The sequence below is a fragment of the Hyla sarda genome, chromosome 6 (assembly GCF_029499605.1).
Source record: "Hyla sarda isolate aHylSar1 chromosome 6, aHylSar1.hap1, whole genome shotgun sequence".
NCBI classification, from domain to species: domain Eukaryota; kingdom Metazoa; phylum Chordata; class Amphibia; order Anura; family Hylidae; genus Hyla; species Hyla sarda.
The window spans coordinates 36,413,272-36,428,559 of NC_079194.1; the positions used below are offsets into that span (position 1 = coordinate 36,413,272).

Genomic DNA, 15,288 nt, shown 5'->3' on the forward strand with positions numbered 1-15,288 from the left:
AGGGTAATAGCAGAAAATACCCCCCCATAATTTGTAACACAATTTCTCCCGAGTACGGCGATACCCCATATGTGACCCTAAACTGTTGCCTTGAAATACGACAGGGCTCCAAAGTGAGAGCGCCATGCGCATTTGAGGCCTGAATTAGGGATTGCATAGGGGTGGACATAGGGGTATTCTACGCCAGTGATTCCCAAATAGGGTGCCTCCAGCTGTTGTAAAAGTCCCAGCATGCCTGGACAGTCAGTGGCTATCTTGTAATACTTGGAGTAGTTGTTTTGCAACAGCTGGAGGCTCCGTTTTGGAAACAGTGGCGTACCAGACGTTTTTCATTTTTATTGGGGAGGGGAGGGGGGCTGTGTAGGGGTATGTGTATATGTAGTGTTTTTTACTTTTTATTTTATTTTTTGTGTTAGTGTAGTGTAGTGTTTTTAGGGTACAGTCGCACGGGCGGGGGGTTCACAGTAGTTTCTCGCTGGCAGTTTGAGCAGCGGCAGAAAATTTGCCTCAGCTCAAACTTGCAGCCGGATACTTACTGTAATCCTCCGCCCATGTGAGTGTACCCTGTACATTCACATTGGGGGGGGGGGGGGGGGGGAACATCCAGCTGTTGCAAAACTACAACTCCCAGCATGTACGGTCTATCAGTGCATGTTGGGAGTTGTAGTTTTGCAACAGCTGGAGGCTCCGTTTTGGAAACGGTGGCGTACCAGACGTTTTTCATTTTTATTGTAGGGGTATGTGTATATGTAGTGTTTTTTTACTTTTTATTTTATTGTGTGTTAGTGTAGTGTAGTGTTTTTAGGGTACAGTCGCACGGGCGGGGGGTTCACAGTAGTTTCTCGCTGGCAGCTTGAGCTGCAGCAGAAAATTTGCTGCAGCTCAAACTTGCAGCCGGATACTTACTGTAATCCTCCGCCCATGTGAGTGTACCCTGTACATTCACATTGGGGGGGGGGAACATCCAGCTGTTGCAAAACTACAACTCCCAGCATGTACGGTCTATCAGTGCATGCTGGGAGTTGTAGTTTTGCAACAGCTGGAGACACACAGGTTGTGAAACACCGAGTTTGGCAACAAACTCAGTCTTTTGCAACCAGTGTGCCTTCAGCTGTTGCAAAAGCTACAATCCCCAGCATGTACGGACAGCGGAAGGGCATGCTGGGTGTTGTAGTTATGCAACAGCGGGAGGCATACTACTTTGGCTGGGGATGCTGGGGATTGTAGTTATGCAACAGCTGGAGACACACTGGTTTGCTACTTCACTCTGTGCCTTCAGCTGTTGCAAAACTACAACTCTCAGCAGTCACCGACAGCCAACGGGCATGCTGGGAGTTGTAGTTATGCAACCACCAGATGCACCACTACAACTCCCAGCATGCACTTAAGCTGTTTGTGCAAGCTGGGAGTTGTAGTTACACAACAGCTGAAGGTACATTTTTCCATAGAAAGAATGTGCCTCCAGCTGTTGCAAAACCATAAGTCCCAGCATGCCCATAAGTGCATGCTGGGAGTTGTGGTGGTCTGCCTCCTCCTGTTGCATAACTACAGCTCCCAGCATGCCCTTTTTGCATGCTGGGAGCTGTTGCTAAGCAACAGCAGGAGGCTGTCACTCACCTCCTGCTGCTGCTTGATCGCCGCACAGGTCAGTCCCGCCGCCGGCGCCGTCGTGGCTCCTGGGGCCCCGATCCCAACATTAACGCCGGGGATCGGGGTCCCCAGCACCAGGGGTGCACGTCCCGCACCCGCTCACGTCCTCCGGAAGAGGGGCGGAGCGGGTGCGGGAGTGACACCCGCAGCAGGCGCCCTGATTCGTCGGCCGGTAATCCGGCCGACGAATCAGGGCGATCGTGAGGTGGCACCAGTGCCACCTCACCCCTGCTGGCTATGGCTGTTCGGGGCCGTCTCTGACGGCCCCGATCAGCCAGTAATTCCGGGTCACCGGGTCACTGGAGACCCGATTGACCCGGAATCGCCGCAGATCGCTGGACTGAATTGTCCAGCGATCTGCGGCCATCGCCGACATGGGGGGGCATAATGACCCCCCTGGGCGATATGCCGCGATGCCTGCTGAACCATTTCAGCAGGCATCGGGCACCGGCTCCCCTCCGGCTAGCGGCAGGGGGCCGGGAAAGGACAGGACGTACTCCTACGTCCTCGGTCCTTAAGGACTCGGAAACGGGGGCGTAGGAGTACGTCCATTGTCCTTAAGGGGTTAATAGGTCAGCAGAGAATCTGCAATAGAGGCAGATTTGCAGATTTTCCCTCAGACCCTTTGAAGTCAATGGTAGCAAAATCTGCTGTGGATTTTCCGCAGCAAATACGCAGAGGGAATTCCGCAGGTAATCCGCCCGTGTGAACATACCCTTAGGGTATGAATTCGGGTAGAAAACAGGCATGGTGCACATCTACAATCTTGTATAATGATCTGATTGCTTCTCAGCATAATATCAAAAACTAACATGTAGTTAGTATACATTTTTGATCAAAAAGTACAAGCTCACTCGCCACGTCAAGGCTACCTAATTAGGGTGGGTCCCTAACGTCCCTAGCATAAAATGGCGTAGCACTGGGCGGCGACCACCACCGCCGCGACACCAGTGCCCACGGGGGGGAACGACCCACTGGCAGAGCGGCCCCAATGCCACTCAAACCAGTCTATGGGTCGCACCTCCCCGCAGACACAGCGCCACGGCAGCAACGGACACCGCACAGCTCCACACCAGTGTGAACAGGGTGCAAAAGCTCACTTATCATGTGCTCCCAGTCAGACTGGGAGGCTGACCCATGGACTGGTTTGAGTGGCATTGGGGCCGCTCTGCCAGTGGGTCGTTCCCCCCCCATGGGCACTGGTGTCGCGGCGGTGGTGGTCGCCGCCCGATGCTACGCCATTTTATGCTAGGGACGTTAGGGACCCACTCTAAATAGGTGGCCTTGACGTGGCGAGTGGGCTTTGTACTTTTTGATCAAAAATGTATACTAACTACATGTTAGTTTCTGATATTATGCTGAGAAGCAATCAGATCATTATACAAGATTGTAGATGTGCGACCATGCCTGTTTTCTACCCGAATTCATACCCTTAGGGTATGTTCACATGGGTGGATTACCTGCGGAATTTCTACAGCGGATTTTTCTACCATTGACTTGAATGGGTCAGGAGAAAATCCGGCAATAGAGGCAGATTTTCAGATTTTCCTTTGGACCCAATGGTTGCAAAATCCTCTGCGGAAATTCAGCATGTAATCCGCCCATGTGTCCCTACACTTAGGGTACATTCAGACAAGCGGATCCACAGCCTATTGTACACTGCAGATCCGCTGTTGAAGGACCGCTACATGGTGCCTTTAGATATGCCTGCTCGGAGCGGCAATACGCCGCTACGAGCAGACACACTGATTTCATGTGCGAGTCGCCGCGCATGCGTGGTGTACTTGCACACATCGCGGCCACTCCCCCTGCTCCCTGAGCTAGGGCCAGAGCAGCCGCGATGTGTGAGTATACTGTGCATGCGCGCAGTGACTCGCTCATCACAGTGTGTCTGCTCGTAGTGGCATATTGCTGCTCTGAGCAGGCACATCTGAAAGGCACCTTGTAGCAGTCTTTTGGCGGCTAATCCGCAGCGTAAAATACGCTGTGGATACGCTCGTCTGAACGTACCCTAAGGGCATGTTCACACGGGCGGATTTTTTTGCGGGTTTCCCGCTGCGTATTTGAAAGTAGGCGAGCTCTTCTCGGCTATCCGCAGCAGATTTCGTGGCAGAATCTACACTGCGGAAAATCCGCCACAAGCCCCATTGAAGTCAGTAGGGACTGTGGCGGATTTTCCGCAGCGTAAATTCCGCCGCAGAAAATCTGCTGCGGGCAGCCGAGAAGAGCCCACCCACTTTCAAATACGCAGCGGGAAACCCGCAAAAAAATCCGCCTGTGTGAAGGTACCCTTAGGGTGCGTTCATATGTGCTTATTTTTTGCAGATTTGTTTTAGCACATTTTGCAGCCCATTGAAGTCAATGGGCATCAAAATCTGCAGCAGCAAATCTGCTGCAGATCTGCAGCAAAAATGTGAACGCACCCTTAGGCAGGTTTCAGACGAGCGTAATATAGCTGCATCTTTCCATCTGTATTACAGCTGCAAATCCCAGCCCAACCGCAGGTCTAATGATCCAAATTGACAGTGTCATTGGGACCTATGATGCTTTTAGTTCCAGTCCGTAGACCTGCGGTCGGGCTGGGACTTGTGTCTGTAATATGAGTGTAAATACCTGCTGTACTGATTAGAGTAAAACGCCTTCTCTCCACTTTTCATGCTCTCTCCACCTGAATGTCAGCTCAAAGGGGTTGTGTGGTTTAGACAACCAATTTTTGTATACCCTATAAGTGAATTCTGAGTAAATAGAGGGGGTCCTCAGTTTACGACCCTCTACTCTTGGCCAGAGAAGAGAGCGGCTACATAAAGCATTATGATCTGGAGGACTTGACATTACACAGACAACTCATTGATATACATGGGCACTTTGTAATAATTCATTTTGCCTGTGGTGGCGCTGCAGGAAAACTGAATACTTACTGACGTGTTACCCAACAGATTACAGATAGTTATTGGATGATATTGAAATCAGTGGGCCCCTCCAACATTGAAGGGGTACTCCACTGGAAAACATTTTCTTTTAAATCAACTGGTGCCAGAAAGTTAAACAGATTTGTGATTTACTTCTATTTAAAAATCTTAATCCTTACAGTACTTATCAGCTGGTGTAGACGAGAAGACGAAATGGGGTAAAGAAAACGGTTTAGCAGAGACCATGAAGAGAAGACTCGAGCAGCACAAGACAAAATAACTTTTATTGATAGAATTTGGGACAACGCGTTTCAGGATACCCTAATGCCTTCCTCAGGTCCACTTTTAGTTCCCAAGAGTTGATTAAGTTCTGTTCTGGGTCGCTGGGGGTGGACGTCCTCTCTCTTGCTGTGCTGCCGCGGTCGCACAGCAACCGCGGCAGCACAGCAAGAGACCGCGGCAGAGACAGCAAGAGACAGGACGTCCACCACCAGCGACCCAGAACAGAACTTAATCAACTCTTGGGAACTATAAGTGAACCTGAGGAAGGCATTAGGGTATCCTGAAACGCGTTATCCCAAATTCTATCAATAAAAGTTATTTTGTCCTCTGCTGCTCGAGTCTTCTCTTCATGGCTACAATTGTGCAGCACCTCTGCTAAACCGGTATCTTTACCCCATTTCGTCTTCTCGTCTGTCCACATCGGTCACCACTACTGGTGTCCGATACCGGTAAGAGAGCAGCAGCCTATTATCGCATTTACCGTTACTTACGCAACTTGCTGCCAACTACGGTGCAGCCTCCAAATAAGGTCGGTATATATCACCTGGGTGTGGTGATGGGTACACACCAGCGGATACACCTCATCAGGGAGTGCTCCCTGTACATTTTTATCTCTTCATTTAAGCATCAGCTGCTGTATGCTCCACAAGAAGTTCTTTTATTTTTGAATTTCCTTTCTTTCTGACCACAGTGCTCTCTGCTGACACCTCTGTCCATGTCAGGAACTGTCCAGAGTAGGAGCAAATCCCCATAGCAAACCTCTCCTGCTCTGGACAGTTCCTGACATGGACAGAGGTGTCAGCAGAGAGCACTGTGGTCAGACAGAAAGGAAATTCAAAAAGAAAAGAACTTCCTCTGTATTATACAGCAGCTGATAAGTACTGGAAGGATTATTATTATTTTTTTTAATAGAAGTAATTCACAAATCTATTTAACTTTCTGGCACCAGTGAATTTAAAAGAAAATGTTTTCCAGTGGAGTACCCCTTTTAGGCATTGTCCAAGGTGGAAAACCCCTTTATATTCAGTGTTAACCATTCGTTGTCTCGTTTTAGCTCCCTGTGTTCCTACCAATCTGGTGACATCTGTGACCTGTGAGAATCCCTCTGTATCTCTATCATGGGATGTGGCTCCTGGGGCAACGACATACACCGTCACTGCTCGTGTAGGAGAGAACGAGACGTCCATTACAACCACAAACACGTATTGTGAGTTTGACCACCTCTTATGTGACATGGAGTATGACGTCATCCTGACCAGCAGATCTGCACACTGCATCAGCAACGGGAATAATTCTGTCCAGATTAAGACAAGTAAGTCAGTAAGGAACAGAAAAATCTCCACATTGATGAAAAACTATTTTGTTTTCTTACTATCTTTATTGTTTTTTTTGTTCTTGTTTCTCTAGTTCCTTGCCCTCCCCGGGTATTAGAGGCCTATGCATCGTGTGATAATAATTTGGGTTTTATACAATGGGAGATTAGCCCCAATGCCAAGTCCTATAGGGTTGTAGTGGAAGGAGTTACTACCTGGGCTTCAAACACAACTAACACTGCGTATGAGACCCCTGAACTAGAATGTGGACAGAATTACACAGTGACGGTCTGGACTGAGGATGGAACATGCACAGGGCCCAATAGTACAACAACTACATTTAAAACAGGTAAGTGTACGGAACGACGTAGAGTGAACAAGCCATGGGTGAGATATCAATGCAAATAATTACTAAACCCTGGAGTACAACTTAAAGGGGTACTCCGCCTCTTGACATCTTATCTCCTATCCAAAGTATAGGGGATAAGATGTTTGATCACCGAGGTCCCGCCGCTGGGGACCCCCACAATCTCACTGCGGCGTTCGTTTAGAGCGTCAGGTGCAGGGCCCAGAGGCTCGTGACATCACGGCCAAGCCCCCTCAATGCAAGTCTATGGGAGGGGGCGTGACGGCCGTCACGCCCCCTCCCATAGACTTGCATTGAGGGGGCATGGACGTGACGTTACGAGCGGGGCGACCACCAAAAGATAGGAGATAAGATGTCTGATCGTGGGGGTCCCGCCGCTGGGGCCCCCTCGCGATCTCCTGCAGCACCTGGTGTTCTAAACAAATGGCGGGTTCCAGCAGCAGTGGTCGTGACGTCACGCCCCTTCCTATAGACATTAATGGAGGGGCTCTGGCGTGACGTCACGACCACTGCTGCTGGAACCCGCCATTTGTTTAGGACACCAGGTGCTGCGGGAGATCGCGAGGGGGCCCCAGCGGCGGGCCAACACGCCTCCTCCCATAAACATGAATAGAGGAGGTGTGGCGTGATGTCACGTTCTGAACAAAATGTTCAGAACGATGGGTCACGGAAGTACCCCTTTAACCCCTTAAGGATGGACCCATTTTTTACCTCAATGACCAGGCTCTTTTTTATATTTTTTTTATTTGACATGTATCTCTTTAAATGGTAATAACTTTAGAAGGCTTTTTCTGAGCGGAGCGATTCTGAGAGTTTTTTCGTGACATATTGTTCTTTATATAACTGGTGCATTTTTGTTGACACATGCAGCATTTTTTGTGAAAAACTCCAAAATATTGTGAAAAACTGGAAAATTTGTGACGTTTTTTTTTTATTTTATTTTTATGGTGTACACTGTGCGGTAAAAGTGATGTTATATTTATTCTGTGGGTCGGTACGATTATGGCGATACCCATTTTATATCACTTTCTATGTTCTTTTTCCTTTTCTGAGCAAAAATTCTTTTTCTGCCATTCATTTTTCAACAGCCGTAACTGTTTTCTTTTTCGTCCGACGACATTGAGTAAGGGCTTATTTTTTGCGGGATGAGCTGAACTTTTTATTGTTATTATTTTTGTGCTACATGCTACCTTTTGATATTTTTTATTCCGCTATTTGAACCAAAATTGGCGAATTTTGCGCTTTGCGTTCTTTTTTTTACGGTGTTCACCGTGCAGGATAACTTACATTATTGTTTTATAGTACACGTCATTATGGACATGGCAATACCTATTATGTATATGATTTGTGTTTTTGAACTTTTTTTTTCACTTTTTACAGGTTATACTATGTTGCAATACATTTGTACTGCAGCACAGTATGACCTGATCAGCTGCACACACTACAGCCTCTGGCTGGATCTCACAGGCTTCCGTAGCAGACAGACAGGAGGTCTGACCTCCTGCTGCCATAGCAACCAACGGCGACCCGCGATTGTATCGCGGCTCCGCCGTTGGTGAACAGGGAGAGAGCATTCCCCCTGTCAACACCATAGATGCCGTGATCAGGATTGATCACGGCATCTACTGGGTTAATGCTGCCAGGACCAGCACGATCGCGGCTCTGGCAGCTGCGGCGGGACTTCGGCTGTGATTGACAGCCGGGTCCCTCCACCGATCTCCTGCGCTGCCCGCGGCAGTGCCGGAGAGCACTATGACGCATGCATACGTCCTATCGCGCGAATGTGTCGGGTGCTGGGACGTATGCATACGTCCTATAGCGGGAAGGGGTGAAAGAGTACCTGTCACCAAACTAAACTTTTAATATATTGCTCTTTATTTTATTATAAGACACTTTGCTATTTACTTGCTGTGAAAATTCTCAACCTTTATATGTTTGTAATGTGATTGAAAAAATGGCCACTAGATGGCTCTGTTCTGTTCCCAAACAGTTCATTTGGTCTCCACCCGGACTTGCATAAGTCCAAACTCAGGAAGTGGGTGCGGGGCATGGTGAGTCACAGCTCTTGCAGGCTTCAGTGACGTTGCCCCTGCTGTGGAACACCCACTTTCTCCTGCCGGGAGCTCACACAATTTGGGCAAGGAGAAGGGCATGATACACAGCTTTTTAAAGCTCGGAAATTTTTTAAGGGCAGGAGGGGTGTTAGGAGTAGTTAGTGAATACACTCGGAGCTAGTTTAGAAAATATGATTTGATGACAGGTCTTCTTTAAGAGTTATACAGGGTGGGCCATTTACATGGATACACCTTAATAAAATGGGAATGGTTGGTGATATTAACTTCCTGTTTGTGACACATTAGTATATGTGAGAGGGGAAACTTTTCAAGATGGGTGGTGACCATGGTGGCCATTTTGAAGTCGGCCATTTTGAATCTAACTTTAGTTTTTTCAATAGGAAGAGGGTCATGTGACACATCAAACTTATTGGGAATTTCACAAGAAAAACAATTATGTGCTTGGTTTTAACGTAACTTTATTCATTCATGAGTTATTTACAAGTTTCAGACCACTTATAAAATGTGTTTAATGTGCTGCCCATTGTGTTGGATTGTCAATGCAACCCTCTTCTCCCACTCTTCACACACTGATAGCAACACCACAGGAGAAATGCTAGAACAGGCTTCCAGTATCTGTAGTTTCAGGTGCTGCACATCTCATATCTTCACAGCATAGACAATTGCCTTCAGATGACCCCAAAGATAAAAGTCTAAGGGGGTCAGATCGGTAGACCTTGGGGGCCATTCAACTGTCCAACGATGACCTATCCACTTTCCAGGAAACTGTTCATCTAGGAATGCTCGGACCTGACACCCATAATGTGGTGGTCACCATCTTGCTGGAAAAACTCAGGGAACGTGCCAGCTTCAGTGCATAAAGAGGGAAACACATCATCATGGAGGAATTTTGCATATCCAGTGGCCTTGAGGTTTCCATTGATTAAGAATGGCCCCACTATCTTTGTACCCCATGTACCACACAATACCATCAATTTTTGTGTTCCAACAGTCTTGGAGGGATCTATCCAATGTTGGTTAGTGTCAGACCAATAGCGGGGGTTTTGTTAACTTCACCATTCACATAAAAGTTTGCATCATCACTGAATAAAATCTTCTGCTTAAACTGAGGGTCCTGTTCCAATTTTTGTTTTGCCCATTCTGTAGCACCTGAAACTACGGATCCTGGAAGCCTGTGCTGGCATTTCTCCTGCGGTGTTGCTATCAGTGTGTGAAGAGTGGGAGAAGAGGGTTGCATTGACAATCCAACACAATGGGCAGCACATTGAACACATTTTATAAGTGGTCAGAAACTTGTAAATAACTCATGAAAGAATAAAGTTACATTAAAATCAAGCACATCATTGTTTTTCTTGTGAAATTTCCAATAAGATTGATGTGTCACATGACCCTCTTCCTAATAAAAAAACAAAAGTTGGATTCAAAATGTCCGACTTCAAAATGGCCGCCATGGTCACCACCCATCTTGAAATGTTTCCCCCCTCACATATACTAATGTGCCACAAACACGAAGTTAATATCATCAACCATTCCCATTTTATTAAGGTGTATCCATATAAATGGTCCACCCTGTAGAAGACACACATATATATATATATATATATATATATATAATTGAAAGGACCCAAATTATTGTCTAATGTTAATGTAATCTCCCTTTGATTCTAGTGCCATGTGTTCCGCAGAATATCAACACTACAGTAACGTGCCAGGAAAATGCCCTCAATGTGTTTTGGGACATGAGTCATGGAGCTTCTAGCTATTCCGCTACAGCTGTGGGCGCACAGGGTGATGTTGTCACCGCGGATGTATCAGACAACTACTGCCTGCTGTCCCCCCTGCAGTGTGGAGAGGTCTACAGCTTGACTATTCTGGCCTCGAATGATGAATGTAAGAGCGCAGAGAGCGCGACCAGGGAAGTCAAATCTGGTAAGTGTGCAGCACAATGGATGATATTTGAGATATTAGAAATCTGTTTAAGAAAATAATCACTTTACTTAGGTAGCCAGAATTCTCCATCTGTGGTATTTTCTAAGATATAATATATGGACGTGGTATGGCACCTTGCTCTTGTGGTTGACATACTGCTCAGCACTCCACCAATCTGGGGTTATGGCAGAGTGGTCAGAAGGAATCTTCTCTTCAGTAAAAGACACATAAAAACTGCCTGGAGTTGGCAAAAATGCACCTAAAGGATTCTCAGACTGTGAGGAACAAGATTTTCTGGTCTCATAAACGTCAAGTCTGGAGGAAACCAGTCACTGCCCATCATCTGCCCAATACCATCCCTACAGTGATCATGGTGGGGGGCAGCATCATGTCTGGAGGAAACCAGGCACTGCCCATCATCTGCACAATACCATCCCTACAGTGATCATGGTGGGGGCAGCATCATGTCTGGAGGAAATCAGGCACTGCCCATCACCTGCCCAATACCATCCCTACAGTGATCATGGTGGGGGCAGCATCATGTCTGGAGGAAACCAGGCACTGCCCATCACCTGCCCAATACCATCCCTACAGTGATCATGGTGGGGGAAGCATCATTTATGGGGGAAACCAGGTACTGCCCATCACCTGCCCAATACCATCCCTACAGTGATCATGGTGGGGGCAGCATCATGTCTGGAGGAAACCAGGTACTACCCATCACCTGCCCAATACCATCAATACAGTGATCATGGTGGGGGCAGCATCATGTCTGGGGGACACCAGGCACTGCCCATCATCTGCCCAATACCATCCCTACAGTGATCATGGTGGGGGCAGCATCATGTCTGGAGGAAACCAGGTACTGCCCATCACCTGCCCAATACCATCCCTACAGTGATCATGGTGGGGGCAGCATCATGTCTGGAGGAAACCAGGTACTACCCATCACCTGCCCAATACCATCAATACAGTGATCATGGTGGGGGCAGCATCATGTCTGGGGGACACCAGGCACTGCCCATCATCTGCCCAATACCATCCCTACAGTGATCATGGTGGGGGCAGCATCATGTCTGGAGGAAACCAGGCACTGCCCATCTCCTGCCCAATACATCCCTACAGTGAAGCATGGTGGCGGCAGCATCATGTCTTGGGGAAACCAGGAACTGCACATCACCTGCCCAATACCATCCCTACAGTGAGCATGGTGGGGGCAGCATCATGTCTGGAGGAAACCCGTCACTGCCCATCATCTGCCCAATACCATCCTTACAGTGATCATGGTGAGGGCAGCATCATGTCTGGAGGAAACCAGGCACTGCCCATCACCTGCCCAATACCATCCCTACAGTGATCATGGTTGGGGCAGCATCATGTCTGGAGGAAACCAGGTACTGTACATCACCTGCCTAATACCATCCCTACAGTGATCATGGTGGGGGCAGCATCATGTCTGGAGGAAATCAGGCACTGCCCATCACCTGCCCAATACCATCCCTACAGTGATCATGGTGGGGGAAGCATCATTTATGGGGGAAACCAGGCACTGCCCATCACCTGCCCAATACCATCCCTACAGTGATCATGGTGGGGGCAGCATCATAGTTACATAGTTACATAGTTAGTATGGTTGAAAAAAGACATACGTCCATCAAGTCCAACCAGGGAATTGAAGGGAAGGGTGTAAGGGGATAAGGGAAAGGGATAAAGTTTTATAATTCTGCATAAGCATTAATGTTATTTTGTTCCAGGAATGTATCTAACCCTGTTTTAAAGCTGTTAATTGTTCCTGCTATGACCAGTTCCTGAGGTAGACCGTTCCATAAATTCACAGTCCTCACGGTAAAGAAGGCGTGTCGCCCCTTTAGACTAAACCTTTTCTTCTCCAGACGGAGGGAGTGCCCCCTCGTCCTTTGGGGGGGTTTAACCTGGAACAGTTTTTCTCCATATTTTTTGTATGGGCCATTTATATACTTATATACGTTTATCATATCCCCCCTTAAACGTCTCTTCTCAAGACTAAACAATTGTAACTCCTTTAATCGCTCCTCATAGCTAAGATGTTCCATGCCCCATATTAGTTTAGTCGCGCGTCTCTGCACCCTTTCCAACTCCGCAGTGTCCCTTTTATGAACAGGCGACCAAAACTGAACAGCATATTCCAGGTGAGGCCGTACCAATGCTTTATAAAGGGGGAGTATTATGTCCCTGTCCCTTGAGTCCATGCCTCTTTTGATACATGACAATATCCTGCCGGCTTTGGAAGCAGCAGCCTGACATTGCATGCTATTCTGTAGTCTGTGATCTACAAGTACACCCAGATCCTTCTCTACCAGTGACTCTGCCAGTTTAATCCCCCCTAAGACATACGACGCATGCAGGTTATTAGTACCCAGATGCATAACTTTACATTTATCCACATTGAACCTCATTTGCCAAGTGGATGCCCAGACACTTAGTCTATCCAAGTCATCTTGTAACTTATGCACATCCTCTATAGACTGTACCGTGCTACAAAGCTTGGTGTCATCTGCAAAGATAGAAACAGAGCTGTTAATACCATCCTCTATATCATTAATAAATAAATTAAACAACAGCGGGCCCAGTACTGAACCTTGGGGTACACCACTAATAACCGGGGACCAATCAGAGTACGAATCATTGACCACCACTCTCTGGGTACGATCCATGAGCCAGTGTTCAATCCAGTTACAAACTAAAGTTTCCAAGCCCAAGGACCTTAATTTACCTGTCAGACGTCTGTGAGGGACAGTATAAAACGCTTTAGCAAAATCCAGAAACACTATATCCACAGCCATTCCTCTATATACAGAGCCCCCCTCTATATACACAGCCCCCCTCTATATACACAGCCCCCTTTATATCCACAGCCATTCCTCTATATACACAGCCCCCCTCTATATACACAGCCCCCCTCTATATACACAGCCCCCCTCTATATCCACAGCCATTCCTCTGTCAAGGCTTCTACTCACCTCTTCATAAAAGCAAATTAGATTGGTTTGACAACTTCTATCCTTAGTAAACCCATGCTGGCTATCACTTATAATACTATTATCCCCTATGTATTCCTGTATGTAATCCCTTATAAGTCCTTCAAACAATTTACCCACAATGCACGTTAGACTTACCGGTCTATAATTGCCTGGCGAAGACCTAGAGCCCTTCTTGAAGATTGGTACCACATTAGCCTTGCGCCAGTCTCTTGGCACAATACCAGACACCAGAGAATCTCTAAATATCATGAACAAGGGTACAGATATTACTGAACTTACCTCTCTAAGAACTCTTGGGTCTAGTCCATCCGGCCCTGGAGATTTGCTTACATTTACTTTACTTAACTTACCTTGTACCATCTCTACATTAAGCCAGTTCATGTCTGTAGGAAACCAGGTACTGCCCATCACCTGCCAAATACCATCCCTACAGTGAAGCATGAGTTGAGGGAAAGATGAATGAAGGAAAGGACAGAGATCTCTGTAATGAAAACCGGATCCAGAGTGCACTGGTCCTCAGACTGGGTCGAAGGTCCACATTCCAAAAAGACAATGGGGGACATGTATCATTATTTGTGTATGGTAGAAGCAGTTTGTGCAAAAAATTTTAACACAAAACATGGGTAAAATCTTTGATACATATCCCCCAATGACCCTAAGCACACAGCCAAGGCAACACAGGATTGGCTTAGGGACAACTCTGTGAATGTCATTGAGTGGCCCCAGCCAGAGCCTGAACCCAATGGGACATCTCTGGAGAGACCTGGAAATGGCTTCCACCAATGGACTCCATCCAACCTGACAGAGCTGAGAGGATCTGCTGAGAAGAATGGAGGAAAATCCCCAAATCCAGGTGTATAAACCTTGTGTCCTCATCCTCAAGAAGACTGGAGGCTGGAATCACTGCTGAAGGGGCTTCAACTGAGTCCTGAGGAAAAGGTCTGAATTAGGTCACTGCTGGATTTAAGTTTTTTCAGGGGCACTTGAATTTTGTAGATTTTAGCACAAGATGGCAACATAACAAAATGTCACAAAAGTTAAACGGTCTGAAGACTTTCGAATACGTTGTATATGTTGACTGGGATGATTGGGTTAACCTATTTTCCTGAATCTTGCAGTCCCATGTAGCCCCATGCACCTTACTGTGACACCAGATTGCGGAATAAATGGAGCATCAGCCCAATGGGAGCCAAGCGCTGGGGCAGTGTCATATATTGCAGTATTTCTTGGGCCCGATGGAAGTGAAGTTTCCTGTGAGTCCTCGACCCCATCGTGTTCTGTGTCTGAATTACAGTGCGGACAGCATTACAATGTCACCGTCACAGCATTCGATGGCAGCTGCCACAGCATAACAACAAATGCCACAACTGTTACAACAGGTAACTTACCGTATTTTTCGTCATATAAGACGCACCTAATTTTATACGATAAAAATCTAGAAAATAAAGATTCTGAACCAAATACAATGTAAAGTATAGGACAGTGATCTTCAACCTGCGGATCTTCAGATGTTGCAAAACTACGACTCCCAGCATGCCCGGACAGCCGTTGGCTGTCCGGGCATGCTGGGAGTTGTAGTTTTGCAACATCTGGAGGTCCGCAGGTTGAAGATCTCTGGTATAGGAGGTAGTACTCACATGTCCCCACCTCTCCGGACCCGTCACCGCTGCCCTGGATGTCGCCCTCCATCGCTGTCGCCGCGTCACCGGGGTGTCCCCATCGCTCCGGAACGTCTCTGCTGCC

At 47.3% G+C, this 15,288-nt stretch overlaps 1 protein-coding gene across 7 annotated transcripts in view; it reads left to right on the forward strand.

Moving 5' to 3' along the window:
• LOC130275479 (uncharacterized) overlaps nucleotides 1-15,288 on the forward strand; it is a 157,579-nt gene that overhangs the window by 116,642 nt on the left and 25,649 nt on the right. For all 7 annotated transcript variants that reach the window (XM_056523510.1, XM_056523512.1, XM_056523513.1 and 4 more), the window contains 4 exons: nucleotides 5,896-6,153; nucleotides 6,249-6,503; nucleotides 10,265-10,525; nucleotides 14,664-14,924. In XM_056523510.1, the coding sequence (XP_056379485.1) occupies nucleotides 5,896-6,153; nucleotides 6,249-6,503; nucleotides 10,265-10,525; nucleotides 14,664-14,924 (1,035 nt within the window). The remainder of the gene's footprint in view (nucleotides 1-5,895; nucleotides 6,154-6,248; nucleotides 6,504-10,264; nucleotides 10,526-14,663; nucleotides 14,925-15,288) is intronic.